The sequence below is a fragment of the Engystomops pustulosus genome, chromosome 5, assembly GCF_040894005.1.
Source record: "Engystomops pustulosus chromosome 5, aEngPut4.maternal, whole genome shotgun sequence".
NCBI lineage: Eukaryota > Metazoa > Chordata > Amphibia > Anura > Leptodactylidae > Engystomops > Engystomops pustulosus.
The window spans coordinates 132,938,644-132,965,857 of NC_092415.1; the positions used below are offsets into that span (position 1 = coordinate 132,938,644).

General features: G+C 40.3%; 2 protein-coding genes and 1 long non-coding RNA gene across 7 annotated transcripts in view; 2 read left to right on the forward strand and 1 right to left on the reverse strand.

Moving 5' to 3' along the window:
- Positions 1-10,364, forward strand: part of BRD9 (bromodomain containing 9) — a 43,907-nt gene extending 33,543 nt beyond the window's left edge. For 4 of the 5 annotated variants that reach the window (XM_072153086.1, XM_072153088.1, XM_072153089.1 and 1 more), the window contains exons 12-16: positions 209-341; positions 543-654; positions 2,456-2,558; positions 2,711-2,878; positions 9,556-10,364. In XM_072153086.1, coding sequence (XP_072009187.1) covers positions 209-341; positions 543-654; positions 2,456-2,558; positions 2,711-2,878; positions 9,556-9,644 — 605 coding nt within the window. In that variant the 3' untranslated portion in view covers positions 9,645-10,364. The remainder of the gene's footprint in view (positions 1-208; positions 342-542; positions 655-2,455; positions 2,559-2,710; positions 2,879-9,555) is intronic. The other variant, XM_072153090.1, reaches the window with a different exon arrangement.
- LOC140133222 (uncharacterized) lies at positions 2,244-25,781 on the reverse strand. The gene is made up of 3 exons (XR_011855853.1): positions 25,629-25,781; positions 4,703-4,796; positions 2,244-3,037 (listed from the first exon to the last, which is right to left on the reverse strand). It is a non-coding gene; the product is annotated as an uncharacterized lncRNA (long non-coding RNA).
- Positions 25,707-27,214, forward strand: part of SACM1L (SAC1 like phosphatidylinositide phosphatase) — an 82,451-nt gene continuing 80,943 nt past the window's right edge. Inside the window, exon 1 of the mRNA XM_072153092.1 lies at positions 25,707-25,890. Coding sequence (XP_072009193.1) covers positions 25,862-25,890 — 29 coding nt within the window. The 5' untranslated portion in view covers positions 25,707-25,861. The remainder of the gene's footprint in view (positions 25,891-27,214) is intronic.

Here is a 27,214-nt window from a genome sequence, read left to right on the forward strand (position 1 = left end):
CCCTCTGTTTCCCAGGATGTTGAAGCGTTAATGGCTAGAGGTCTCCTATTAGATGGCCTTAATTGGCAGTCTACGAAAGGAGAACTCTAACTTCCCAACCCTGTTTGTCCCTGTAACAGTTGGATATTTAAAAATTTGGCTTACATCCCTTGTTGCTGAGAAACTGGAAAACTTATAAAATGCTTTACATAATTTTTTTTTTTTTTAGTCACTTTTCTCAACAGTACCAGCACAGCTCTGTCTTTACAAAATAACACTCTCTTCACTGATCTAAAGCCTGATGAAATGGAATTAATGTATGCTGCATATGGTGATGACACTGGCATACAGTGTGCTCTAAGGTAAGAATATTTTATTAATAAGGCAATGTAAATTTAAGCCAATTAATAAGAGTTGGTGGGCTATAGGTGATTATTGCAAGCTGGCATTCAACACAGTGGAGTAGATTTCTGCAAATACACTAAGAAAATTAAAAATATGCGATTTCTTGTGACTCGTTTAGTTAATTTATATACCCTCCTGTTTTATATCTTTTATTTTAGCCTTCAAGAGTTTGTTAAAGACTGTGGGAGTTATGCAAAGAAAATAGTGAATGACATGTTGGATCAGATAACCGAAGGAGATCATTCCAAAATTCTTTATCAGCTAAAGCAGGTGTAGTATTTATTAATCTATATACAATGGGTACGAAAAGTATTCAGACTCCTTTCAATTTTTTACTGTTTCATTGCAGCTCATTAATGAACACTTTCTTGACAGAAAAAAAAACAAATGTTGATATTTTTGCTAATTTATTAAACAAGAAAAACTTGTGGAAATATCACGTGGTCATAAGTATTCAGATCCTTTACTAGTATTGAGTAGAAGCACCTTTTTTAGCTAGTACAGCCATGTAACAAATTTTTCCCACCTGGATTTGGGGTTCCTCTTCCATTCTTCCTTGCCAATCCTCTCCATTTTCCTCAGATTGGATGGTGAATGTTGGTGGACAGCCATTTTCAAGTCTCTCCAGGATCATCATCTCATCAGACCAGCGAATCTTTTTTTGTTTTTTCTTTTGCAAACTGTCTGCAGGCTTTCATATATCTTGAGCAGAGGCTTCCATTAACACACTCTCGCATAAAGACCTGTCTGGTGGAGGGCTGCAGTGATAGTTGACCTTGTGGAACAATCTCTTATCTCCTTACTGCACCATTTGGAGCTCAGCCACAGTGATCTTGAGGTTCTTCTTTACCTCTCTCACCAAGGCTATTCTCCCACGATTGCTAAGTGTGACTTGACGGCCAGGTCAAGGGCTTTTATTTAAGGATAATGAAGGCCACTGTGCTACAATTGCCACAATTCTGTTTCTGAGCTCCTTGGGCAGTTCCTAAGATTTCATGATTCTCATGTGGTCCATCGTGCACTGTGAACTGTGAGATCTTGTATTGACAGGTGTGTGCCGTTCCTAATCAAGACCAATTGGTTTAATTAAACACAGCTGGACTCCAATGGAGGAGTAAAACCATCTATTGGAAGATCAGAAGTAAATGGACAGCATGTGATTATGTGATATATCAGTTTTTCTTGTTTCATAAATTAGCAAAATATCTTTTTTTCTGTTAAGATGGGGTGCAGAGTGTACATTACAGAGCAAAAACAAAACTTATTTTGATTTTGCCAATTGTTTGCAATGTAGCAAAGCATAAAAATTTACAGGGGTCTGAATGCTTATTATATCCACTGTATAACATGCAAAGTTAATTCCAACATTATAAAGTGATGGTGGAATGCTAGGACATGCCCGGTCAGCATCTGCCCTCTGGAGGCACTACCACTCAAAAGATTGTGTTTTCTGTTTAGAAGTTCTTTCATCCACCAACTGTACAGAAAACTGCTGCTAACACAATTCTCTGAAATAGGGCTGTGTTACAGTTATCTGCACTGTGCAGGATAGATGAAGGCTTGTATCCAAACATATGGACATCGCTATTAGATGCCCCCTATGGCAGGATCTGCTTTTCTTTAAGCTTCTTATGCCCTTGAAGAAGAATAAAAGGCTTTAAAAGTTATTCAACAGCTATGGAGCCCAGAGCCCCTCAATTGCATAATTGTTAATATTTTTTTTTTTTGCTAAAAACACGGGAATTAGAGTGCCGCTCTCCCCCTCCTCCTCCTCCTCCTCCTTTCCCCGGCGATTATGTAGCCTAGGGAGAATTTGTTAATAAAGTATATTAGAAAAATGTTCACAACTGCCACCTCCCCATAATATCAAAAATAATCTTAAATGATGGTTACTCTTTTAAACATGGTTTTGCACTGAAGCAAAACTGGCTTTTAAATTCTCTGGATTTGAGACTGCCCCAACCTATCACGGATCATAATGGGCAAAGGATATTCCATCTCTTTATAAGTTCACAATACTGGTGTTTTATTGTATGCTTATGAAAATGTATTTACTTTTCTAATACTTTAGATTGGAGAATCTGTGGGTGATGGCAGCAATTCTGTTCTTGATTTTATGTCCATGAAGTCCTATTCCGATGTATCCCTTGAAATGTCAATGCTAAATTCCTTAGGTATGTATATGATGCACAATAACATGTGGCTGTATCATGTGGTTTAATCTAAATCTTACTTTTCCTGATCACTCCTTGAGTACTTTCTTTGAGGCTTTGTCAGTGTGTAATATTAAAGGGACTTTTTTTTTCCTTTCTATGTAAACCATTAGGAAAAGTGAAGAAGGAGCTTGACCACGATGATGGTCATCTTAACTTAGATGACGCAGCTAAACTCTTGCACGACTTTCATGACGTACACAATGACAGAGTTGGATCTAGACCGTCTTCCAATTTAAGTTCTTTATCCAACAACTCGGAAAGAGATCATCATCATCTTGGTTAGCTTTCTGCCTTCTTATTACATGCTCTGATTGTGAATTTCTGCTTTTGCTGACTTAAATGCAAAGAGATTTTCTATACTTGAAAGCATGGGCAATTTTTCCCATTTATTTTTACAAATTTTTTTTTTTAGTCCAACTCCAGTACAATTTAGTAATCTGTAGAAAAAGATAAAAGTATAAAACTATTTCACACATGTCAAATGCTTCACTATTTCTAAAGTTTTGTGCCATGATACTGCAATTCCATTTGTATGGACAGTCTGACAGTTTTCCCAAACAGTAATGTTTTATACAAGGGAAAATATGGGTCATGAAAGTTGAATGCTAGCTTGTGTGATTTGGAAAACTATCATATTAATATATGGTGCAAACAGTCCTCCTAATGTTCAGGTAAGCAACACCCACGAGTACACATTGCACTTTAATGGTATGAATATGCCCTTAATTTGGGAGTGTTCAATCTGCAGAATCTCTCTTGGATACATCACTTGGACAAGAGTGGCGCTGTTTCTAGTATCTGAATGAACTTCAGCAAGTCCTTATTTTTTCTTGAATGGATATGAACCTGTTCCACAAGACTATGGCATAGTTTGTAAAGCATCCAAAGAGGATTGCTGCAGCTCCATTATTACAATATCTTTTATTACTCTATATAATTTTATTATTAGATAAAACATCAGAGTTGTTTTTAAAATGTATTTTTTCCATTTCTGCAACCCTACTCCTCCCCTCTTAAAGGGAACCAGTTATCAGGAAGCGTGTTTCCGAAGGAGCGTGATGCACAGAGGAGCAGAACCGCCAGGTCTAAAGCGGTTAAAGAGAACCCGTCAGGCAAAATAACCCCCCTAAACTAAATATATTTTCATAAACTGCCATTAGAGAGCATTGCCTCTATCCCTTCATTGTCCCTCTACATGCCTGTAAACCTAAGTAATGAGCTCCTAAAGCTGTATGCAAATGACCTGTGAGATGTCCAATGAGTCATTAGCATATTCAAGCTGTCCGGCTGGGAGGCACAGGCACACCCCACAGTGCATGACTGACAGCCTGTATAATGATGTGAGCCTGTATAATGATGTGCTTCCTGGTGCTGGCGCCCCCTGCAGCCTGTGTGTGTATATAGGAGAGATACAACAGGTCCAGGCAGCCATGTTATAGCAGAACATGTCAGGTACTTGTGTAGCTGATGTCTGTGTCTCTGTGTATTAGGAGGATACAGCATGTCAGCAGATAAAGCACAGACACTAGCAATGCTTTACTATACATTACATACAGACATGAGAGGGGAGGGGGAACAGCGGTGACATCACTGCCTCTGACCATGTGACCAGCCTCATTTACATAATAAAGGAATTATGATTTTGCAATGATTAATATATGAATTGACTAGATAAGGGCTGGGATGGATCCTTGTGAGCTGCTCCAACAGGTAGAGGGGCAGGACTAGTGACAGAGACCTGATGACAGGTGTCCTTTAAGCAGAGCAGCTGGGTCTAATTAGGCCCAGTACGGCTCTGAACAGACTCCCCAGTGACAGGTGGTCCTTTCCCCTGTAACTGAGGCTCTTAGAGATGCCTCAGTTACAGGGGAAAACTTAAAGTTAAAATAAAAAAAGGGAAAATGTCCCCCAGGGGTCTTTTATGACCTCATGGTGGACATTTAAAGTAAAGACACACACACAAAAGAAATATTCATAAAATTACGATGACATTTTCCCAATATAATAATAATTAAAAAAAAAAAAAAACGCCGCTACACTACAAAAAGCATCGCCATAGTCGTCCCGTTTGCCGAGACATATATATATATAATCACACTCACCGGCCACTTTATTAGATACACCTGTCCAACTGCTCGTTAACACTTAATTTCTAATCAGCCAATGTAAGTCGAGTGTTCTTAAGTAGGGGACCACCTGTATTATATATCAAAACGGGAATTAATAGGGAATTAATAATGTTCATTTTCAGTTCATTTGAAAATTTAAAAAAAACACTACTATAAATTACAAAAAGCAACTTTTAAGACTTTTATTACCTTTTTAACTAGCTCTGTGTGTCCTGAAAAAAAAAAAGTTATGGCCCTTAAACAAGCACTTACGAAAATTCTCTAAAAATTCCCGGTCACTAAAGCCTTTTCAGGCGGCGTTACTAAGGAGTTAATAGTAATGCACTGCTTTTTTGATAGGTAAAGTGAAGCCTCTTGTCTTTTACCTAATCATCCAGACATTCCTGTCCATAAAATGGCTATAGATGGAGGGTCATGTGATCTTTGTCTATTGGCAATCGCACAGCCAAGACCTTATAATAGTATTCATTAATATAAGTTTAAACCACTCCCGACATGTGACGTAATAGTATGTCATATGTCGGATGCGTGTGCATGGAGAGGGCTCATGGGCTGAGCCCTTTCCATGGCCGGTAAGTCTTTGCTGCATATTGCAGCAAAGGCTTACCGGTAACACCAACGATCGGTGCTAGCCGCTTTGCGTGTGATTGGTGCTAGCAGCTTTGCCAGTGGCAAGATGGGCTCCCGGTGACGTCATCTTCTGACGACCCGAGGCCGTCTTGTTTTAACCCATTCATTTAAATGTGTGATTAGCACATTGTAATCAATGAAGAAGAAAATCCCCATATACTGCCATACTATGGTAGGATCAATAAGACAACCTAGGGTTAAAGTACCCTAGGGGGTCTGAAAAATAGTAAAAAAAAATCTAAAAATTCTATCACCCTCCTTTCCCTAGAACTGATATTAATATAAATAAACAGTAAAATCATAAGCACATTAGATATCACTGTCCAAAAAAGCATGATGTATCATAATATAATAACTATTTATTACTGCGTTTAACCCCGTAAAAAGCGCCTAAAGTCGAAAATGGCACAGTCCTAAAAATGGTATAGCATTAAAAACATCAAAAGTTGCAAAAATGACACCACCCATAGCTCTATACAGCAAAGTATGCAAAAAGTTATTAGCGTCAAAAGACTGCAAAATGAAGAATTTTTTTTTTTGTACATGAGGTTTTAATTTTTGTATGAAAACATTATAAAACCTATACAAATTTGGTATCCTCGTAATCGTACCGACCCAAAGAACAAAGTAGACCTGTCATTTGGGGTGTACAGTAAAAGCTGTAAAATCCAAGCCCATGAGAAAATGGCCCAAATGCGGTTTTTCACCAATTTCACTCCATTGGAATTTTTTTTTTCCTGCTTCTCAGTACACGACATGGAATATTAAATACTATCATTTTGAAGTGCAATTTGTTACACAGTAAACAAGCCATCACACAGTTCTGTACATGGAAAAATTAAATTTATAGATTTGACTGTGGGGGGTGAAAAATGAAAACACAAAAACAAAAAAGGGCTGCAGTGGGAAGGGGTTAAAGAAAATCTACCATTTGATGTATTATGAACCAAACATACCTTGAGAATGCTGTAGCTACGCTTGTGCAGAAGCTTGATTAATCTCTGAGCTGAGTGAGCTTCCTTTGCCTAGCTCAATGCTTCTCCTCTCATATTAGCTATGCACTGCTCAGAGGATGATGTAATCAGTGTTTTCACTGAGAGGCAGAAGTAATCAACCTCTGCACCATCCCCAAGCTTCTGTGTACAAGTGAATCCAGCTCAGGTTGATTAGTCCTTTGTGTTTATCAACGGCAGGCCGAAGCAACCCAGCTTTCACAAGGCCCTGAATGTTATGATAGTATTTTTTAGCAAAACCACTCAGGACAGGGACTAAACAAGATATGTGTGCATCGGTGTAGCTAAAGCATTCTCAAGGTATGTTTGCTTCATAATGTATCAAATCAAATGGTAGATTTACTTTAAGGTCCTGGCAAGACTAGTGGTTTGGTGATGTACATTTAAAGATCACATTATCTATCCATCTACAGAAATTTTATGGTCCAGAATGTCTGGCTGATGAGGTAAAATACAGGAGGCATCACTTAACTTACAATATACATCCATTAAAAGTTCTGTGCCACTTTCTTCACATGTTATCTAATACTATCCTACTATCCCTTCATTATTAAAGGGCACCTACCACCACAAATCTACCTATAAAGGTAGATTGGGTGGTAGGTGGATCAATGGGACGTGAGGATAGCCCTTTTAAGGGCTAATCCTCACGTCCCTGCACTTTTTTAATAACTTTAATTTGGTATTTATTCAAATTTACTTATGTGGCTACCGGGGCGTGGAGTAGCCGCATATGAGATTACAGGAGGCGGCTACTCCACGCCCCGGTAGCCATTTTACCCCTCCTACTCACCCATCTTCGGCGCGCAGCTCCGCGTAGCTGCGCGCCGTCGTCCGGCGATCCTGCCGTCTGCGCATGCGCAGAAGAGCAGGCCCGCGCCTGCGCGGTCACAACTTCGAAACAGGCGCGGGCCTGCTCTTCTGCGCATGCGCAGACGGCAGGATCGCCGGACGAGGGCGCGCAGCTACACGGAGCTGCGCGCCGAAGATGGGTGAGTAGGAGGGGTAAAATGGCTACCGGGGCGTGGAGTAGCCGCCTCCTGTAATCTCATATGCGGCTACTCCACGCCCCGGTAGCCACATAAGTAAATTTGAATAAATACCAAATTAAAGTTATTAAAAAAGTGCAGGGACGTGAGGATTAGCCCTTAAAAGGGCTCTCCTCACGTCCCATTGATCCACCTACCACCCAATCTACCTTTATAGGTAGATTTGTGGTGGTAGGTTCCCTTTAACTCTCTCAGTATGACAGATGTAAAATAATGCTTTTAAAATCAATTTAAATGAAGCATGAAATTAACCGTTTGCTATGCCCAGAACAGCAGATCGATAGACGAAAAATGTGGACACTAGACTGAGGCTTAGGCCTCACTGAGACTCATTTGTCATTAAAACCTCACTTTTATTGATATTCTATTTAAAAATATAATCTATTTCACACACTTCAGTGAGTTTTGGTCTGAACAATTCCTGATTTACATTAAAATTATGCAGACCATCGTGGAGACTTTAATGTGTGGTATTCAATAGAGTGAGGGAGATTGTCTTGGAGAACTTATAGGATCTCACTGTGTACCCAGAAGCAACACTAGATGTCACTGTAGTGCTGTTAGACGGATGGTAATTTCCAATCTTGTTTTATTGAAGGTAAAGGCTACAATGTTGCAAATCTCGCTGTTCTACGAGTAGATGCAGTATCAGTTGGTTCGATCTCTCATATGTGGTCTCAGGCGCATACAAAGTATCCATTCCATTAAACCATCTCATATGTCATCCCATGCACACAGTGGACCCTAGGGTACTTTCTATAGACGCTTGTGTATTCTCAAGCCTGCTATATCACTTGGAGCCAATGAGCGTATTGCTTGCAGTTAATATTCACTGCCAGTCAGCTCGCTCCACTATAAAAGGTGCTAGAGATCCTATATCTGTTCTCCTTTGTTGGTCTATAGTGCTGACTCTCTTTTGCGATATAGATCGCTCTCTATTGGACTCTTCCTCACTTTCATTCATACATTTGGAATCCACACACACACAGACAAAGTGTGTGTGTGGATTCCAAATGTATGAATGAAAGTGAGGAAGAGTCCAATAGAGAGCGATCTATGTCGCAAAAGAGAGTCAGCACTGTAGACTAACAAAGGAGAACAGATATAGGATCTCTAGCACCTTTTATAGTGGAGCGAGCTGACTGGCAGTGAATATTAACTACAAGCAATACGCTCATTGGCTCCAAGTGATATAGCAGGCTTGAGAATACACAAGTGTCTATAGAAAGTACCCTAGGGTCCACTGTGTGCATGGGATGACATATGAGATGGTTTAATGGAATTGATACTTTGTATGCGCCTGAGACCACATATGAGAGATCTAACCAACTGATACTGCATCTACTCGTAGAACAGCGAGATTTGCAACATTGTAGCCTTTACCATCAATAAAACAAGATTGGAAATTACCATCCGTCTAACAGCACTACAGTGACATCTAGTGTTGCTTCTGGGTACACAGTGAGATCCTATAAGTTCTCCAAGATCTCCCTCACTCTATTGAATACCACACATTAAAGTCTCCACGATGGTCTGCATAATTTTAATGTAAATCAGGAATTGTTCAGACCAAAACTCACTGAAGTGTGTGAAATAGATTATATTTTTTAAATAAAATATCAATAAAAGTGAAGTTTTAATGACAAATGAGTCTCCAGTGAGGCCTAAGGCCTTTTTTGTAAACAGAACAGCAGATGATACAGGTAATAAAGCTGTGAACACCCACGTAGTGTGAATGACTATGCACAAATATAAAGCATTTTTACTGTAAATTAAAAAAAATAATGAACAGTAAATTAAACAATATTAAAAAAAAAAAAAAAACCACAATAAATGGCCACTTCTTTCTGTCCTTTGTGCAGACAAGCTAACCTAATTGAAGTAGTGTACTGTACTTCTTGTTCCACACAGACACATTCATGAAGAGGTGAATGTATAGGGAGAGAAATAACATCCCTTCCCCTCAGCCCCTTCACTTTCCTTTCTTGGTTGAGCTTGATGGATACATTTTTCAGCGGTACTATGTAAGCATGTCGGTTAATAAATAATGGAGAGAATGGACCATCCTACATGCAGCCATCAGGCAGCCTCCTCTATGCAATTATTTTAAATGTGTGGTTTTATTTACTTATAGGTAGCCCTTCTCGTCTCAGTGTGGGAGAACAGCAAGACATTCCAGACCCCTATGAATTTCTACAGTCTCCAGAGCCTGAAACAAATTGAATTTGTATTTATTGATCTCATATTTCTGTTTCCTTGTTACTAATATGTAGAAAGTGGCATATTTCCTCACTGCAGTCACTATCTCTACCAGCTGGGCTTATGTAAATGTCTAGCTAACGTTTGAACCATTGATGGTAAATGACTATAAACTAAAATATTGTGTTCTCTCTCTTGGGCCTCATGCAAACAATTATATATGGCGATTGTGAAAAAGCCACCAAAAGGGCAGCTAGCTCATTGCTGCCACTGAGGTCTATTGTGCACAGCCATCGTGTAAGAAGACCAAGCCAGACGGCCCCGCTGCAAGGTGTGATGCAGGTCCTATCTGAGATCGTAGGGGTGAGGAGCATTACTACCCGTTTCTGCACAAGAGCGTGGATGAGGCCTAAAAGGGGTAACAGAAGTGACAGAATACAGACATATATATACAAATATTAATTGGACCCTAGGGAAATGAGATAAAAAGGACAGTAATGGTATCAAACTATTTTGTTTTTGCGGTTGTCCTTCACACTAAATACAGTGTTGGAGACCCAGAGGACAAATAAGAAAAAATTATATTTATGGGGGGCCTCACAGACTTAAACTGTACAGATTTCTTACACACAGTTCTAGAACCTCTAGGAAAATAGCTGCAGATTGTGTTTGTGTCTTATCATTAGCATTGGCTGGTTATTCCTAGTCATAAAGGAAAAATAAAAATATTTTTGTACAAACTTATTTTCAAATGTGTTTTTTTTTTTTTTTGCTCATCTGTAACAATATTTTTTAAATTTCAACAGTGCCACAAACCACTGTAATAATATGTTGGCGTGCAGCAATGGGAGTAAGGAGAGGAATCCCAAGCTGTAAAACCTATATAAGTATTATCAAACCAAAGAATAAAGGTTGTCATTTGGAGCACACAGTGAAGACCATAAAAACACAGTACACAAGAAAATAGCGCGTCATTGGTGTCAATTTCAAAGCATTTAAAATGAGCACTGTTCATTGAAAAAAAAAATTAATTAATGGGGGGGGGGCGAAAAATTTTTTATTTTTCACCTCTGATGAACTGTTCCTGAAAGCTTTCTTATGGCAGATTTGTGGGCATTTTGTGTGTTTAACCCCTTCACACCACACCCCTTTTCAGTTTTTCACTTCCCACATTCAGTTTATAGAGCTGTATAAGGCTTATAATCTGAATAAATTTGAACTTCCTATTATCTCCATTTAGTATTCCAGGCAATGTACTGGGGAAAAATTCCAAATGCTGTACAAGCGACAAGTACAAATAGGCCTTGTTTTTATGACATTCACTGTGAATCCAAATGACACATCCACTTTATAATTTAAGGCTGCCAAACAGCAGACACCCGCGATCTGAGATCCCTCCGATCGCGGGTGTTAACCCCTTACACGCTAAGTTCAAACTGACCCGGGGGGTCTGCCATTGCGCAGTGCCATTACATCTGTATTACACTACTGTGTCATAGGAATAAGAGCTTGAACAAGCGATCGGAGCATCGTTTGTTCAAACCAACCTGTAAAAGTAAATAAAAAAAGTGTTAAAAACTTAATAAAACCCCTTTTAATAAAAATAATTAAATAAAGTTAAAGTCCCCTGTACACCAGCATTCCCTATACATGCCTAATAAAGTACAAAAAAACCACAATCATAAAAAAAACAACATATTTGGCATCACCGCATCCATAACAATCTGTACAATAAATCAGTAACATTAAAAAAAACTTAATTATTAACATTAAAAACAACACAAAAAACTTAAATGTAATGTAACAAAAATGTAAATTTTTCATAAAATCCCTTCACAAAAATGTTCCAATTAGTGATCAAAAAAAGTTGTGCGCCAAAATGTCTCCAAAAAGATGGTGATTTTATACTGTAAAAATATATTTAAAAAACTGTATCAGTGAGGCCTCACCGTAATCGTAGTAATATATAGAATAAATTTAATATAGTATTTTTAGTGTATGGCCTCCAAAAAAATACAAAAAGAAAGAAGACCAAAATTGACAATTTTCTTTTCCTCCATACATTCAAGAGTTAATAAAATCTCATCAATTAGCTAATGACCTACTACAATGAAGTATTTGTAAAGTGAATCTCATGTCACAGAAAATAAGCCCTTATATTGTCGAAATTGCCTAAAAATAAAGATTGTTTAGCCATTAAAGGAATCCTGTCACCAGGGACCTAATTTTCACTAAAGACAGGTTGCAGAAGCCCATTACAGCTGCAGTGCAAATATGTGACTACACAGAGGATTTTGTCAGGGTGCCCAATAAGTTATATAACACATGATTATATTGTAATGCAAATGCTTCTAAAACCTGTTTTTAGTGAAAATGAGGTCCCTGGTGACAGTTTCCCTTTAAAAAGTGACAATGCAAATCTGCTCTGAATGGCGCAGCTTCCCTTCCATGCCCTGACGTGTGCCCATACAGCAGTTTACCACCACATATGTTGTATTGTTATATTCTGGAGAAATCGGATATCAAACTTTGTGGAGCGTTTTGGTATGTTATCCACTGAGAATGTGTACATTTTTTTGAAAAACACATTAATTTAGGCAATAAAATTATAATTTCAAAATTGCACACAATTGTGTTAACTCCTGTAAAACAATTAAATGGTTAACAGATTTCATAAAAGTTTTAAATACATTGAGGGTTGTAGTTTGTATAATAGGGTAATTTATGGGGTCTTACTATTATTTAGGCATTTGAAAGTGACTTGAAATCTGATCAGGTCCAAGTCAGGTCAGGTTTTTTAATGAAAATGTGAAAAATCCCACCTAAAGTTCATACCCCATGCATAAAAAGATTGCATAAAAAAACCCATGTCAACATAAAGCAGACATTAGGTTAATGTTAGTTATCAAGTATTTTTGCTGTTATGATTGTGTTGAAAAAGTAGAACATTTTGAATTTGTAAAAAAAGAGAATTTTTCGAATATCTGTTTTTTTTCCATAAATACAGGCAGTCCCCGGGTTACATACAAGATAGGGTCTGGAGGTTTGTTCTTAAGTTGAATTTGTATGTAAGTCGAAACTGTATATTTTATAATGGAAGTTTTAGACAATTTTTTTTCTTTTGCCCCAGTGACAATTGGAGTTTCAAAATTTTTGGTGTAATTGGACCAAGAATTATTAATAAAGCTTCATTACAGACATCTTACAGCTGATCATTGCAGTCTGGGACTATAGTAAAGCATCCAGAGAGCTTCACCAGAGGTCACATGGGGCAGAGGGGTCCGTCTGTAACTATGGGTTGTCTGTAAGTCGGGTGTCCTTAAGTAGGGGACCGCCTGTAAACGCAAAACATACCAGCAAAATTTTTTAACTAACATGAAATACAAAGTGTCCTGAGAAAACAATTTCAAAATCACTTTGATATGTTGAAGCGTTCCAAAGTTCTAACCAATTATATAGTGACCAGGGCAGATTCGAAAAATTGGGCCATGTCACGAAGGTGAAAAGTGGCTTCGGCGTTAAGGGGTTAATTGAGATTAGACATTTTGAGAGAAGGGGATACTTAAAATTCTGGGTAACGGGGAGTGATTTTAACTTCCACCCCCCCCCCCCCATGCTTCAATTAATGATGATGACCATTTCAGGTGCTTGATATCAGATTAATGGGGTACAGCACCCCCATATATGTTCTCCGTAGCTGATGAACAGATGATAGAGGAAAAAATAGTCCAATCTATCAAAATATAATAATGGTTCTTTCCAGGATTGAACCCTGTAACGGAAAATAGTGAAACTCATGGATATCATTCCACATACAATACTCACTCTCAGTATACTAGTTAATCAGTATATCCCAGTGAACCTTTTTATAGACTGAGTGCCCAAACTACAACCAAACCCCACTTATTTATCACAAAATTCCACCGTGGCAATTTAAGCAGTAACTTCTTTCTCCATTCTCTGTCATAGCTTTCAATCTTATCAGTATCCTGAGAATCCCAATACAGTAGAAAGAAGTCGTGGCAAAACCAGGTTCCCTTAAATAGGAAGAATTTTCGGACCTAGGGAAGGAGCTTCAATGATAATGCAGATCTGCCCAACTCCCTTACCATTCCTCCTGTAGTCTCAGTACTGAGCGCAGCAAGTTCTGGGCTGTCTGGGAATCCATGAAGATACCTTGCAGCCTCTTTGGTGATTGCCTGGGTGCCCACAGAAAGGGCACCAAGTGCCACCTCTGGCACCCGTGCCATAGGTTCGTCACCACCCTTGACGGACCCCGACAGTCATTTTGTGTGCCTCAAATGTAAAATATATGGAATTGTCTTGAACCATTGAACCATAACTGATTTAATGAGCCATTCGTAGTTTCACCGTAAAGAATAGTAGGCCGATTATTAATTACATATATATACACTCACCGGCCACTTTATTAGGTACACCTGTCCAACTGCTCGTTAACACTTAATTTCTAATCAGCCAATCACATGGCGGCAACTCAGTGCATTTAGGCATGTAGACATGGTCAAGACAATCTCCTGCAGTTCAAACCGAGCATGGTTGTTGGTGCCAGAAGGGCTGGTCTGAGTATTTCAGAAACTGCTGATCTACTGGGATTTTCACGCACAACCATCTCTAGGGTTTACAGAGAATGGTCCGAAAAAGAAAAAACATCTATTGAGCGGCAGTTCTGTGGGCGGAAATGCCTTGTTGATGCCAGAGGTCAGAGGAGAATGGGCAGACTGGTTCGAGCTGATAGAAAGGCAACAGTGACTCAAATCACCACACGTTACAAGGTAGGCAGAAGAGCATCTCTGAACGCACAGTACGTCGAACTTTGAGGCAGATGGGCTACAGCAGCAGAAGACCACACCGGGTGCCACTCCTTTCAGCTAAGAACAGGAAACTGAGGCTACAATTTGCACAAGCTCATCGAAATTGGACAGTAGAAGATTGGAAAAACGTTGCCTAGTCTGATGAGTCTCTATTTCTGCTGCGACATTCGGATGGTAGGGTCAGAATTTGGCGTCAACAACATGAAAGCATGGATCCATCCTGCCTTGTATCAACGGTTCAGGCTGGTGGTGGTGGCGTCATGGTGTGGGGAATATTTTCTTGGCACTTCTTGGGCCCCTTGGTACCAATTGAGCATTGTTGCAATGCCACAGCCTACCTGAGTATTGTTGCTGACCATGTCCATCCCTTTATGACCACAATGTACCCAACATCTGATGGCTACTTTCAGCAGGATAATGCGCCATGTCATAAAGCTGGCATCTCAGACTGGTTTCTTGAACATGACAATGAGTTCACTGTACTCAAATGGCCTCCACAGTCACCAGATCTCAATCCAATAGAGCATCTTTGGGATGTGGTGGAACGGGAGATTCACATCATGGATGTGCAGCCGACAAATCTGCGGCAACTCTGTGATGCCATCATGTCAATATGGACCAAAATCTCTGAGGAATGCTTCCAGCACCTTGTTGAATCTATGCCACGAAGAATTAAGGCAGTTCTGAAGGCAAAAGGGGGTCCAACCCGTTACTAGCATGGTGGTGTATATCCCACCACTGTTCTCTAGTGCTATCCTTATAAAAGCGTTGTCCTTTGTGACTGTGTCTCCTTATCTCCCAGTGCTAATGGTGGGAGACTTTAATAATTAATTGAATCTCCATCTGGATAACTTCCATACGGGCTCGACACCCTCGGTTCTCCCACAGCGGTTTTAGCTAGGCTGCTGTGGGACATTTGGAGGGTCTGCAATCCTTCAACTAAACAATACTCCTGTCACTCAGAATCATACAGGTCCCTTGTCCCGCAAAGATCTGGCGATTGGTCCTAAGCTCTTGTTTAATTTTTTGGGGGCGGTTGATTATCTCCCACGAAGTGTGTCTGATCATAACCCAATAAGGATATATTTGCAGATTGGGGGAAGAGAGCTCCGGCATAGCCTGCTTTGCCAGCTGCATCCCTTCTGACTGCGAGTAGAAAAGGGGGAAGCTGGGACAGTCAGACTTAGAGGAATTCCCCAGGTTTAATATGTATACAGCTTCACAGGGAGATGTGTTAGGCAGTGGCGGATTAAGTATCCCATGGGCCCTAGGGCCATCCCCCCCATCCCCCAGTGTCCAAACCAACATGTGCCTGAATGTTAGGACTTACATGCTACTCTATATCCTTAATCTTAGGCCCCTTCCACACTTGCGTTGCAGATCACGTCAGAGTTTGATCAGGGTGCAATTAGTTTTCAGTCAGAGTTTGTTCAGTGTCTCAGTTTTTCACGCGCGTTTTTAATGCAATTTCAATGCGTTTTTCATGCGCAGATAATGCGCTTGAAATGAACTCAAGATTGAGCTCTATCTTTTCTATTGCAATTGATGCGTTTTTCATGCGTCTCCATAGACTTGTATGGTGCGTTTTTCACGCGCGTGACTTGCAAAAGTAGAGCATGCTGAGATTTAAATGCGCGTTAAAAAAAAACGCGTGAAAGGGGCGTTATACTGCTCACAAAAGTTATTTAATGAGGAACTTCAATCGTGCTCTTAGAAACCACCTACTTAGGAAAGCCAGTCGCACTCTCCAACTGCATGAAAGGCTGCACCCGACTACCATCCAGACCAGATCTCCCAGACACGGTAGGAGATTCTTCTGCTGACCTGACCTCTGTGCTCTGCAGCTGATCTCCCTCTAATACTGGAAATACTCACATAAAAGCAGAAGCTCCTAATTTTACCACAAAAAAAAACTTGGAAAAGTTATTGACTAGAGTATAAGCCCTAAAGAGTAAAATGTAGCCACTACTCTAATAGCATGTCCAGCAGCAGCCGCACCTCATTAATGAATTGTTCACAACAGAGCCTTCCTTTACAAAAATGTCCACCCCAGATGACCCCCTTTAACTAAATGTCCATCCCAGATGACCCCCCTTTAACACCCCAAATGGCCTCCTTTAATGAAATGCCCATCGCTGAAAGCCCCCTTTTAATGTAATGTCCAAAGCAGGGCCCCACGGCTCCATCTTCTCCTTCCAGCCCGAGTGCATCACTATGACACGGCGTTGTTGCGGACCCGTCTTGTCATAATGTAAAGACCCGCTCGGCAGATAAACTATGACATCATGCGGCTGCGAAGGATGCACCTGAGCCGGAAGAGCAGAAGATGGGACCAGAGGGAATATAGAGGTGAGTATAGTTTTTTTTTTTTTTTGGCAGTTCCTCATATAGGGCCCGGGTATGGGCGCGCGTGTGCCCCTCGCAAGCCAAAGACCACCTATATGAAGGTCCGCCATTGGTGTTTGGGTGTTTGAAGGGGACAGTAAGGGACCATTATTTTTATAAAATTTGTTTGCATAATGCTCTGCATTTACTAAGCCCATGTCACAGACGGTAGCTGTGGCAGAAGCCTCTTGGCCAACCTCTCCGATAGAAATGAAAAGAGGTAGATAGATGCTCAGTGGCATTATGCCGATCATGTCCGATTTGATTTCAGAGAACAAACTCTTCTTCTCTAAACAAAAATTCTTTATGAAGGGAGAGAGAGTGCAATTCATTTCCTGGCAACAATTATTCGCTCCCAACAGGGTTCATCTCAGTTACGGAATAGTGGATGTAGATGGCTCTGTTCTTGTCTATGACAAAGGCATTTTAGATAAAGTTATTTATAGTACAGGCGGTCCCCTACTTAAGAACACTTGACTTACATACGACCCCTAGTTACAAACGGAGCACTGGATATTGGTAATTTATTGTACTTTAGTCCTAGGCTACAATGATCAGCTATAACACTTATCAAAGGTGTCTGTAATGAAGCTTTAGTGTTAATCTTGATTCTTATGACAACCCAACATTTTTAAAATCCAATTGTCACAGAGACCAAAAAGGTTTTGGCTGGGTGTACAATGATAAAATATACAGTTCCATCTTACATACAAATTCAACTTAAGAACAAACCTACAGACCCCATCTTGTATGTAACCCGGGGACTGCCAGTACATGTAAAATCTATCAATCCCAGTTAACTGTCTCGAGAGAAGAGATAACAGAATATGTTGCTGGTGTCTTTCTACCAAAACTCGCACAGGATGGTGAGCAATCAATTAGAAGGGCAGATTACCATAGAGGAATTGGAGGTTGCACTGGCGGAACTGGACAATAACAAGGCACCAGGGTATGACAGTCTACCAGTGGAACTCTATAAAATGCACAAGGCTATCCTGCTGCCGTCACTGTTACAGGTGTTCCAAGAGGCATTTATTACAGGTTGCCTACACAGATCAATTAGGGAAGCCATTATAGTGGTGTTATTAAAGCCTGGGAAGGAGGCCACTGACCCTGGCTCCTACAGGCCGATATCTTTAATGCCAGGTGATTTCGATCCTAATCCATAAAGACCAGCCCGGCTTAATGCTTGATAAGTCTACAGCAATTAGGTGACTGTATCTTAACATACTCTATACATAGAGATTGTCTTGTTGTATTTGGGGATGATAGGCCCAGCTATGAAACAGCAGTTTGGTAATAGATTAGGTCTAAAGTTTCCCGGTGCATACATTACCCCTGCGTTTTGTTGGGAAATATAAATATTTAAGCATCATAACATCTTTCGACCCTAAGGACTATGTAGAGGGCAATGTTATGCCTTTGTTGGATAGATGTAGTAATAAGGTAAATACTAGGTGTAGGCTCCCATTATCTATGGTGGGTAGAGGCAACTTGATTAAAATGGTGCTTATGCCACAGCTGCTCTACATTCTCCACAATACACCTATATGGATACCATGTTGGCTATTTTTTAGTATATAGAGTATGTTTTGCGAATTTTGTGGAAAACACCCTAGAATTAGAATTGAGACACTACAAAGGGCCAAATATAAATGTAAGTTTGGCTATTCCAAACCTGTGGATATATTAGGGCGCAGATCCTAATGGGAGACTGGTATCCTTCATGACTCTTATGGTACCACCGATTGCGGCTGTTGAAATAGGTAGAACAGGGACGTATAGGGCAGAGAGTTGTCCAACTCTGGCCTTACTGGCAAAAGTCTGGTCAAAAGTGAAGGGTCTGATGGGAATTCAGGGTCCTGGTGAGTATTTTCCTATTTGGCATTATCCACAACTCCCTGAAAAGTTTCGGTTAGAGGGATTGCCCCATGGGAGGGTAAAGGTATTTGGTTTCTCCAGCAACTGTTGCATAAGGACAGGTTTAAGGTTTCAATTTACCACATGCACAATTTTATACATTTCTTCAACTACCAGAAGTCCATTAGAAATGGAAATATTCAGACCTCAAGCCTTTCTGTCTTATAACTCGTAGTTGGATGTGGTCCAAATAGACGCATTATTTCCACTATTTACAACAACCTATTAGAAGAATATCTGAAAGCATACCCCCTGTCCATATCAGAAAAATGGGAATCGGATTTAGGGGCAATTTCGGATTCTTAGTTGGAGGTTGTATTGGAGGGAAGATCGTCACTGTCCCTGTTGGAGGCCTAACCGTTTGTCACAGATTCATTTTCTGCATAGGGTGTTTAAAACTCCTAATCTACTCCATAGAATAGGGAAACACCCTGACTCTTGTTTTTCTAAGTGTTCAGTGTCAGATGCCAAACTGTTGCATAGGATGTGGGAATGCAGGGAGTTAGGAGAGTTTTGGACACGTGTACTGCACCTGATACATACTGGATCCGAGGGTCTGACTACTGGGTATTGTAGAAGCGGATGCCATAGAAGGGATTACTTTATTGTGTGTACAAAAGCTACTTGCCACACTAGACTTATTAATTTATTAATAAAGTTAATAACATTACAATACGTAAATGCTCCTCCATTTTGTTTTAACCCATATAAAACACCTAAAGGGTTAACAAACTTCTCAAAAGTGATTATGTTGAGGGGTGTAGTTGGGGTATTTTATGAGTCTAGCTATTATTTAGACCTCTCACAGTCAATTAAAAGTTAAGTGGGTCCATCTAAATACGGGTTTTGGCGTTTTTTCCAAAAAATGTGAAAAATGGCACCCAAATTCTAAGCCTTATAACATTCTGGTAAAATCTGTGGAATCTTAAACCATGCCAACATAAAGCAGATATTTGGGAAATTTAAGTTATGAATTTATTTTGGTGCTAAAACTAACTGCTTCAAAAGTAGAGAATTTAGAATTTTTGAAAATAAAGAATTTTTCCAAATTTCCATTTATTTCATAACTAAACACAAAAGATATCATCCAAATTTTTAATCCCTTAAAGGGCACCTACCACCCCGATTCTACTTATAAAGGTAGAAGGGGTGGTAGGTGGATGGATGGGACGGGAGGATAGCCCTTTTTTTGGCTAATCCTCACGTCCCGGGTGTCTTTTAGAAAACTTTATTGCATGTATATGCTAATTTTTTTATGCGGCTACTGGGGCGTGGAGTAGCCGGACATGAGGCTACTAGTCGCGGCTACTCCACGCCCTAGTAGCCACGTTATTCCACCTACCAGGTTATCATGCACAGAACGCAGGCCTTCGGCTGCGCGGACCCGGCTCCGGGGCCGGAACTACTGCGCATGCGCAGTAGCAGGGGGACTTGGACGAGGGGGGGGACTCCTGGTAGCTGCGCGCCGAAGATTACCTGGTAGGCGGAGTAACGTGGCTACTGGGGCGTGGAGTAGCCGCGACTAGTAGCCTCATGTCCGACTACTCCACGCCCCAGTAGCCGCATAAAAAAATTAGCATATACATGCAATAAAGTTTTCTAAAAGACACCCGGGACGTGAGGATTAGCCCAAAAAAGGGCTATCCTCACGTCCCATCCATCCACCTACCACCCCTTCTAGCTTTATAGGTAGAATCGGGGTGGTAGGTTCCCTTTAAGGACGCAGGGTTTTTCCGCTCATTTCTCGCTATCCACCATCAAAAATCCATAACTTTTTCATTTTTCCGTGTACAGAGCTGTGTGAGGGCTTATTTTGTGCGTAACAAATTTTACTTTCCTGTAATGTTATTTATTTTAACATGCCGTGTACTGCAAAGCTGAAAAAAAAAATGCACGTGCGTCACGTTCTTGTGGGCTCAGTTTTTACGACTTTCACTCTTCACTCCAAATAATACCAGATATATATATAGGTTTTATTGTGTTTTAATACATTTTCAAAAATTAAACGAATGTGTACAAAAAAGAAAAAAACATTTTTTGTCATCTTCTGAAGCTAATAACGTTTTCATACTTTGGCGCACGGAGGTGTCATTTTTTGCAAAATGAGCCGTCGTTTGCATTGCTACCATTTTGAGGTCTGTGCGACATTTTGAGCATTTTTTATTCCATTATTTATGTGATGTAAAAAGGTGTAAAAGTCGCATTTCGGACATTTGGGCGCCATTTCCCATCTCGGAGGTCACCGCCAGCCATAACCGCTTTTATATTTTGATAGATCGGGCATTTTGGGACGCGGCGATACCTAATGTGTCTGATTTTTACTGTTTATTATGTTTTATATCAGTTCTAGGGAAAGGGGGGTGATTTGAATTTTTAATATTTTATTAATTTTTTTTATTTTTTTAAACTTTTTTTTTCTTTTTCTTTTCACTAATTCTTAGACCATCTAGACATTAACCCTAGATGGTCAGATCGTTCCTACCATATACTGCAATACTTCTGTATTGCAATATATGGCATTTTTGCAGCTCATTCATTACAATGAGCCACTGGCTCATTGTGACGAATCTGCAGAAGCCAGATAGCCTCGGGTCAAACGAAGACCCGAGGCTACCATGGCAACCGATCGCCGCCCCCCGATGACGTTCGGGGGCACGGCAATCGTAATAAAGATGGCGGCGGCAATGAAAGGGTTAATAGCCGCGATCGGTGCAAGCACCAACCGCGGTTATTAGCGGTGGGGGTTTGCTGCAATATGCAACAACCCCCACCTTTGTATGCAGAGGACTCAGCCCGTGAGCCCTCTTCATACATTCCCTGTACCTCTGCGCCGTAGAGCTACGGCGCAGAGCGTTAAGGGGTTAAACTAATTTGAAGTAGAATCTCAAAATCCCCTGCATATCTAATAGTGTTCCAGAGTTATAAGCACTTATAGTGACACAGGGCAGATTTGAAAAACGGGGCCATGTCTTAACCCCTTATCACCGACACTAGTTTTCAGCTCAATGACCAGACTCGATTTTTCAAATCTGACATGTCTCACGATAATTGGTTATAACTTTTGAACGCTTTAACATATCCGGGTGATTTTGAGAATGTTTTCTCGTGATACATTGTACTTCATGTTAGTTATAAAATTTAAGTGATACGTTTTGCGATTCGTTCTGAAAAAAAGTGAAAATTTGGCAAAAGTTTGTAAAAATTCTTTATTTTCCTAGTTTGAAATGTTCTGCTTTCCAGACAGGAAGTAAAACTACCCAAAAAGCTTGATAAATTACATTTACGCAATGTCTGCTTTATGTTGGGATGATATTTTATGCATCCTCTCACTTTTCAAGGATGTTATGAGGCGCAGAACTTTAGGTGCGATTTTTCTCATTTTCATGAAAATTGACAAAACTCACATTTTGAGGGAAAACTCAGCTTCCAAGTGACTTTGAAAGGCCTAAATAATAGTAAAACCCCATAAATTACCCCACTATAGAAACGTGACCTCTCAACATATGTAAAACAACTTCCATTAAGTCCATTAACCCTTTAAGTGTTTCACATGGGTTAAAACAATATGGACCTGCGATTTAGAAACTATGGAATTTTTTTGGAACATACATTCATTTAGGCCAAAACTGACAGTTTCAGAATAAATTAAATGATGAAACGCACTGCAACGTTTGATGCCCAATTCCTCCCGAGTGTACTGGTACCCCATATGTGGTGGTAAACTTCTGTACAGGCGCACGGCCAAGTATAGAATGAATGGAGACGCCATTCACAGCAGATTTGTATTGTCACATTGTACAACCTATACATTTTTATTTTTTTTTGGTAATGCAAACATATGAGGGCTTATTTTTTACGGAATGAGATACAATGTATAGATAATTCATTTAGGGGGTCTATAGCTTATTCATGAGATTTTATTAACTATTTCAAGGGGGACACAAACAAAATCATCAATTTTTATTTTGGATTTTTAGCATTTTTTTTCCCCAGCTCACCGTAACGTAAAAATAATATTTTATCTTTATTCTCTGGTTCACTACGATTGCGGTGATACCTCATTTATATAGTTTTTCTTATCTTTGCTCAATTTTCCTGAGCAAAACCAATATTGGAGAATATCGCATTGTTTTTACTATTGACAACTTTTTAGGGCCATAACTTCTGTATTTTTCTGTTGTCAGATCTGGTTGAGGGCTTATTTTTTGCGAAAAGAGTTGTTCTTTTCAGTCGTATCATATTAGGGAACGTAGCTTTTTTTGATCACTTTTTAGAACATTTTTTGTGATGGTGTTTGATGAAAAATTGTATAATATGGAAAGTTTTTCTTAGTTATTTTTTTCATCGTTCACCGAGCGGGTTCAATATTGATTTAGATTTATTGTACAGATTAATACGGACGCGGTGATACCAAATATGTAAATTTTTTGTGTGTTTTTGTGTTTTATATACTGTATTTGCATTATATGTGTAACTGGGGAGATTATGGGACTTTATTTTATTTATTTAATTATTATTATAAAACAATTTAATCTTTTTTTTTTTTTACTTTCACATATTTTCAACCTTTTGGCTTGAATAAGCGATCATCCGATCGCTTATTCAAGCCTTTACACTGCAATACACTTGTATTGCAGTGTATAGTGTAAGTAACTGAGCATGCCGCGCATGCTCAGTTACTTACAGCCGGGTCCTGCCAGGAAGGCAGAACCCGGCGAGAAGAGGAGCCGACAGGGGCAGCGGCAGGAGGGATCGGATCCCCCGGTAAGCACACAGAAGGGGTCCGATCCCGAGTGTTAGTGCCGGGTCTGGGCTGTGATATCACAGCCCGACACCGGCACTATACTGACCCGATGTCCCGAAATCATCTTCTGATGCGGCGCCGTAGAAAGGCGTCGCATCAGAAGAAGTACCCTTAATGACCGACGTAGATTCCCGATAGGGCGGTCATTAAGGGGTTAAAGGCCAAAATAGGCTGAGTCCCGTAAAGGTTAATATTTTTGTGTGTGTGTTTTGTCTTTAGATTTCCCCCATGAAGTCATAAAAGACCCTTGGGGGACATTTTCATTTTTTTTCTTCTAATTTTACTTTATTCTTTTACAAGTTACCCCTGTAACTGGGACTTCTATAAGGGTGGTGTCACACGTTAGCGTTTTGAACCCGTTTTTTACCGTTCGTCATTTTTTTCCCAATTATCAATTAAAATAATTGGGAAAAACTGTCAAAAACAGATGCGTTTTCAAAAATGCACACTGTTTTTAACAGACTACTTCAAAACGGACTAAAAATGGGCTCTTAGAGCCTTCCTTAGGAAAACCACCACCTGTCACTTGTGGTGCTGATCAGAGCGGTATTGGGGCTGGCGCGGGAGCAACGTCTGACCCTCTGTCATCTAAAGTCAGCAGGCGGTCCAAAACAGGTTAAAAAACGGTCCAAAAACTGTACAAGAATGCACTTTGTGACAGCACCCTGAGGGCGCGTTCACACGATGTGTAGCATTCTTTTTTTGTGTTTTTGACAGAGAAAAAGACCAGTTTGCAAATGCATTTTAGAATCCTGATCTGATGAAAGAAATTGTCTTCTGCACCCTTTAAAAACGCATAAAAGTTTGAACTTTGATTAAAAAGTTTAGGAAAACTACTTACCAGCAAAATGTAAATGTAAAAACGCATAAGAAAACGCAACGTGAAGCAATTAGAAGTTTGTGTGCACAGGCAAACAGACACAGGACGGAAATGGGAGCGTTTTTCAGATTCGTCAAAAATACAAAACCAAAAAATGTGATTCCCGAGGGCGCATTCACACAATCCATTGCGTCAAGTTTTTTGATGCGTTTTTGATTCATTCCAAAGGCTTCAGCCTTAATCACAAGCGGAGTTTACATTGCGTTTTAGCAGATGCAGTGGAAACACAATGTAAACTTCAAGGCTTAAGCCTTTGGAATGAATCAAAAACGCATCAAAAAACATGATGCAACGCATCGTGTGAAAGCGCCCACGGATGCATCCACACATTCAGTTTTTCAGATTCAGTTTTTGAAGCCAATAACAAGTGTGATCATATTAGGTGAGAACATATCACTGAGGTTGAAGTCACACATCGCATTTAACGCATGCGTTTTATAAAACATATCAAAAACAGCTGAAGAGGGATTTGCCTAATTAAACAGCTGTTAACACTTGCGTGTACAAAACACAACTGTTAACGCAGGTGTTATCACATGTGTTAACATTACGTCACCAACGCATGGCCACTGGCCAAAACGCAACATCTGAACGCGACCCGATAGCGTTGCGTTCATAACGTGACAATAGCACACAGGGGGCGGACCCTCACCCAAGGAAACGCACAAGATCAGTAACCACACACCGATGACAATTAAAATGACTGCTCAGGATGCAAAGACAAGCAGGACAGGCTGATGCATCGGACCGTGGGATCCATGACCGCGTGCATGAGTCCACCTCAGTGAAATGAGACTTGTTCTAGAAGTTGGAAAAGCCACTAACACATGTCCTGAATTCTATGCAGGCAAAAATAGTGTGGTGGAGTCCATACAGGAGTGCAGCTTAGCTTCTGACTTATAGTAATCCAAGTTGTATATAAATGATGCTGTAGCACATCCCAGGTAAAAGTGAAAAAAATCCTTTAGAACATAGTATAAAACAAGCCTACGCGTTTCAGGTCAACAGAGCCTTACTCATGGCATAAAAATGCCTTATGCCTTTAACCAGCTCAAGCCAACATAACTAACAGCACAAACATATTTTATTATTATAATCGGAAAACTAAAAAGACTGTCCAAGGAAATTAATTGATTATTAGTTTCAACTCAAAAGTAATTGTACTTCTCCTCGCATAACGTTTTTACCTTCCTTCTTTGCTTTTCAACAAGTTTTGGGCTTCACGGCGTTCCGTACACAACTCAGCAGACAGTGCAGACGGCGCCTAACATTTCTGCAGGCCACCGTAGGACTGAGTGTTGAAGACTCTACGTAACAGGAAGTAGGTGTAGAGAGTGTGACTTGCGCATACGAGGGCCTGTCATAGACTCGGGATTGTATGTCTTACATTTGGCCGTGACGTCTCTAGAGGTTGCGGAGCATGGCGCTGATCTATGAAAACTTGAAGCTGTGAGTAGAAAAATTATGATTGCTGTTGGTGTTATGTGTGGTTAGTTATCATTAATGACTAGTCTCACTGTGCGAGTGTCACACGTCGCCGCCTTCCACGTCTTGCTTTCTGTTCATAGCATAGTGACAGCGGTGCCTGCCTTCTGCTCCCAGAGAGGGAGAGTTACACTGTGCCTGGCACATCTGAGTGTAGCCAGGAGGTCCATAAGAAATATTCCTTGTGCCAAGAGCATTTCATTAACTGAAACATGACAAGATGGTGCTAGACTAAAGGCTTTGCCTGAGTTCTTATTTTTATAAAAAAAATTTTATGCCACCCAATTGTACGCTAAACTGGACTTAATGGCCTAAATTTCTCAAAACTAGTACAAACTGCGCTATATGCAGTCTGCCTGTGGAGTGTGCACAGTGGGGCACATTTACTAAAGTCCTTGCACCAGTTTTCTGTCAGACTTTTCACATTCTTTTAGGTGCAAACTGCATGCACATGTATATAAGACGTGTCTGCGCCACATTTGTGTTGCACGCGTCCGTTATGTGGCACACGCTGGAATTTTCTTCATTTAACACAAATGTCTGCACTGAAGCGGGAGTATCGGTGCTCAGTTGAACCATGCACCACATTTAACAAGCAAAGTCCAACAGAGGTGTGTCACAAGGCCCATGTTAAAGGTGCACCAAAAAGAAAGTGGTGCCCTCTGTCTGGGCAGTGCAGAGTGCACCAGATTCATGCAGAACGGGTGCCAGAGGTCATGAATCTGGTGCCCTCTGCACACCACACAGGCAAACGGCACATAGTACATACTGGAATGTTCTTAGTAAGCGTTAGATTAATTAAAACTGGTGCATGGTCTTTATTAATCTGGTGCACCTTAATTTTAAAAAAAAACTGATTCAAACCAGCCAAACTCATTATAAACATACAAAACGCATACTTTTTCAGTGCGTTTAAAAATGCCCCGTGACTGCACTCTGAGAAGTGAAGACCTACTAGTCATATGAGAAACAGAGTTATTTCTAATATTTACAAATAAAACCGCCACATCGTGTGACATTATCTATTTGCTTTAGCCGGCACCTGACAACAAATGGGTTAACATTGCTTCTGGTTTGACAACTGACATAATTGGTGTCAACCAGACTGCTGGGACAGAGAGATATAAAAGTTTCAAATGGATGGAACCAGAGATTGCATTAACGCATCTACTTACGTCATAGACGCCCCTTTAATAAAAGTCCCATACGAACAAATACGCTCAGGGCTTCTCTCCTCCCTCTCTCACTCCTGGCCGTGCTGCAGCTGATGGCCCCGTTGCATGGTCAT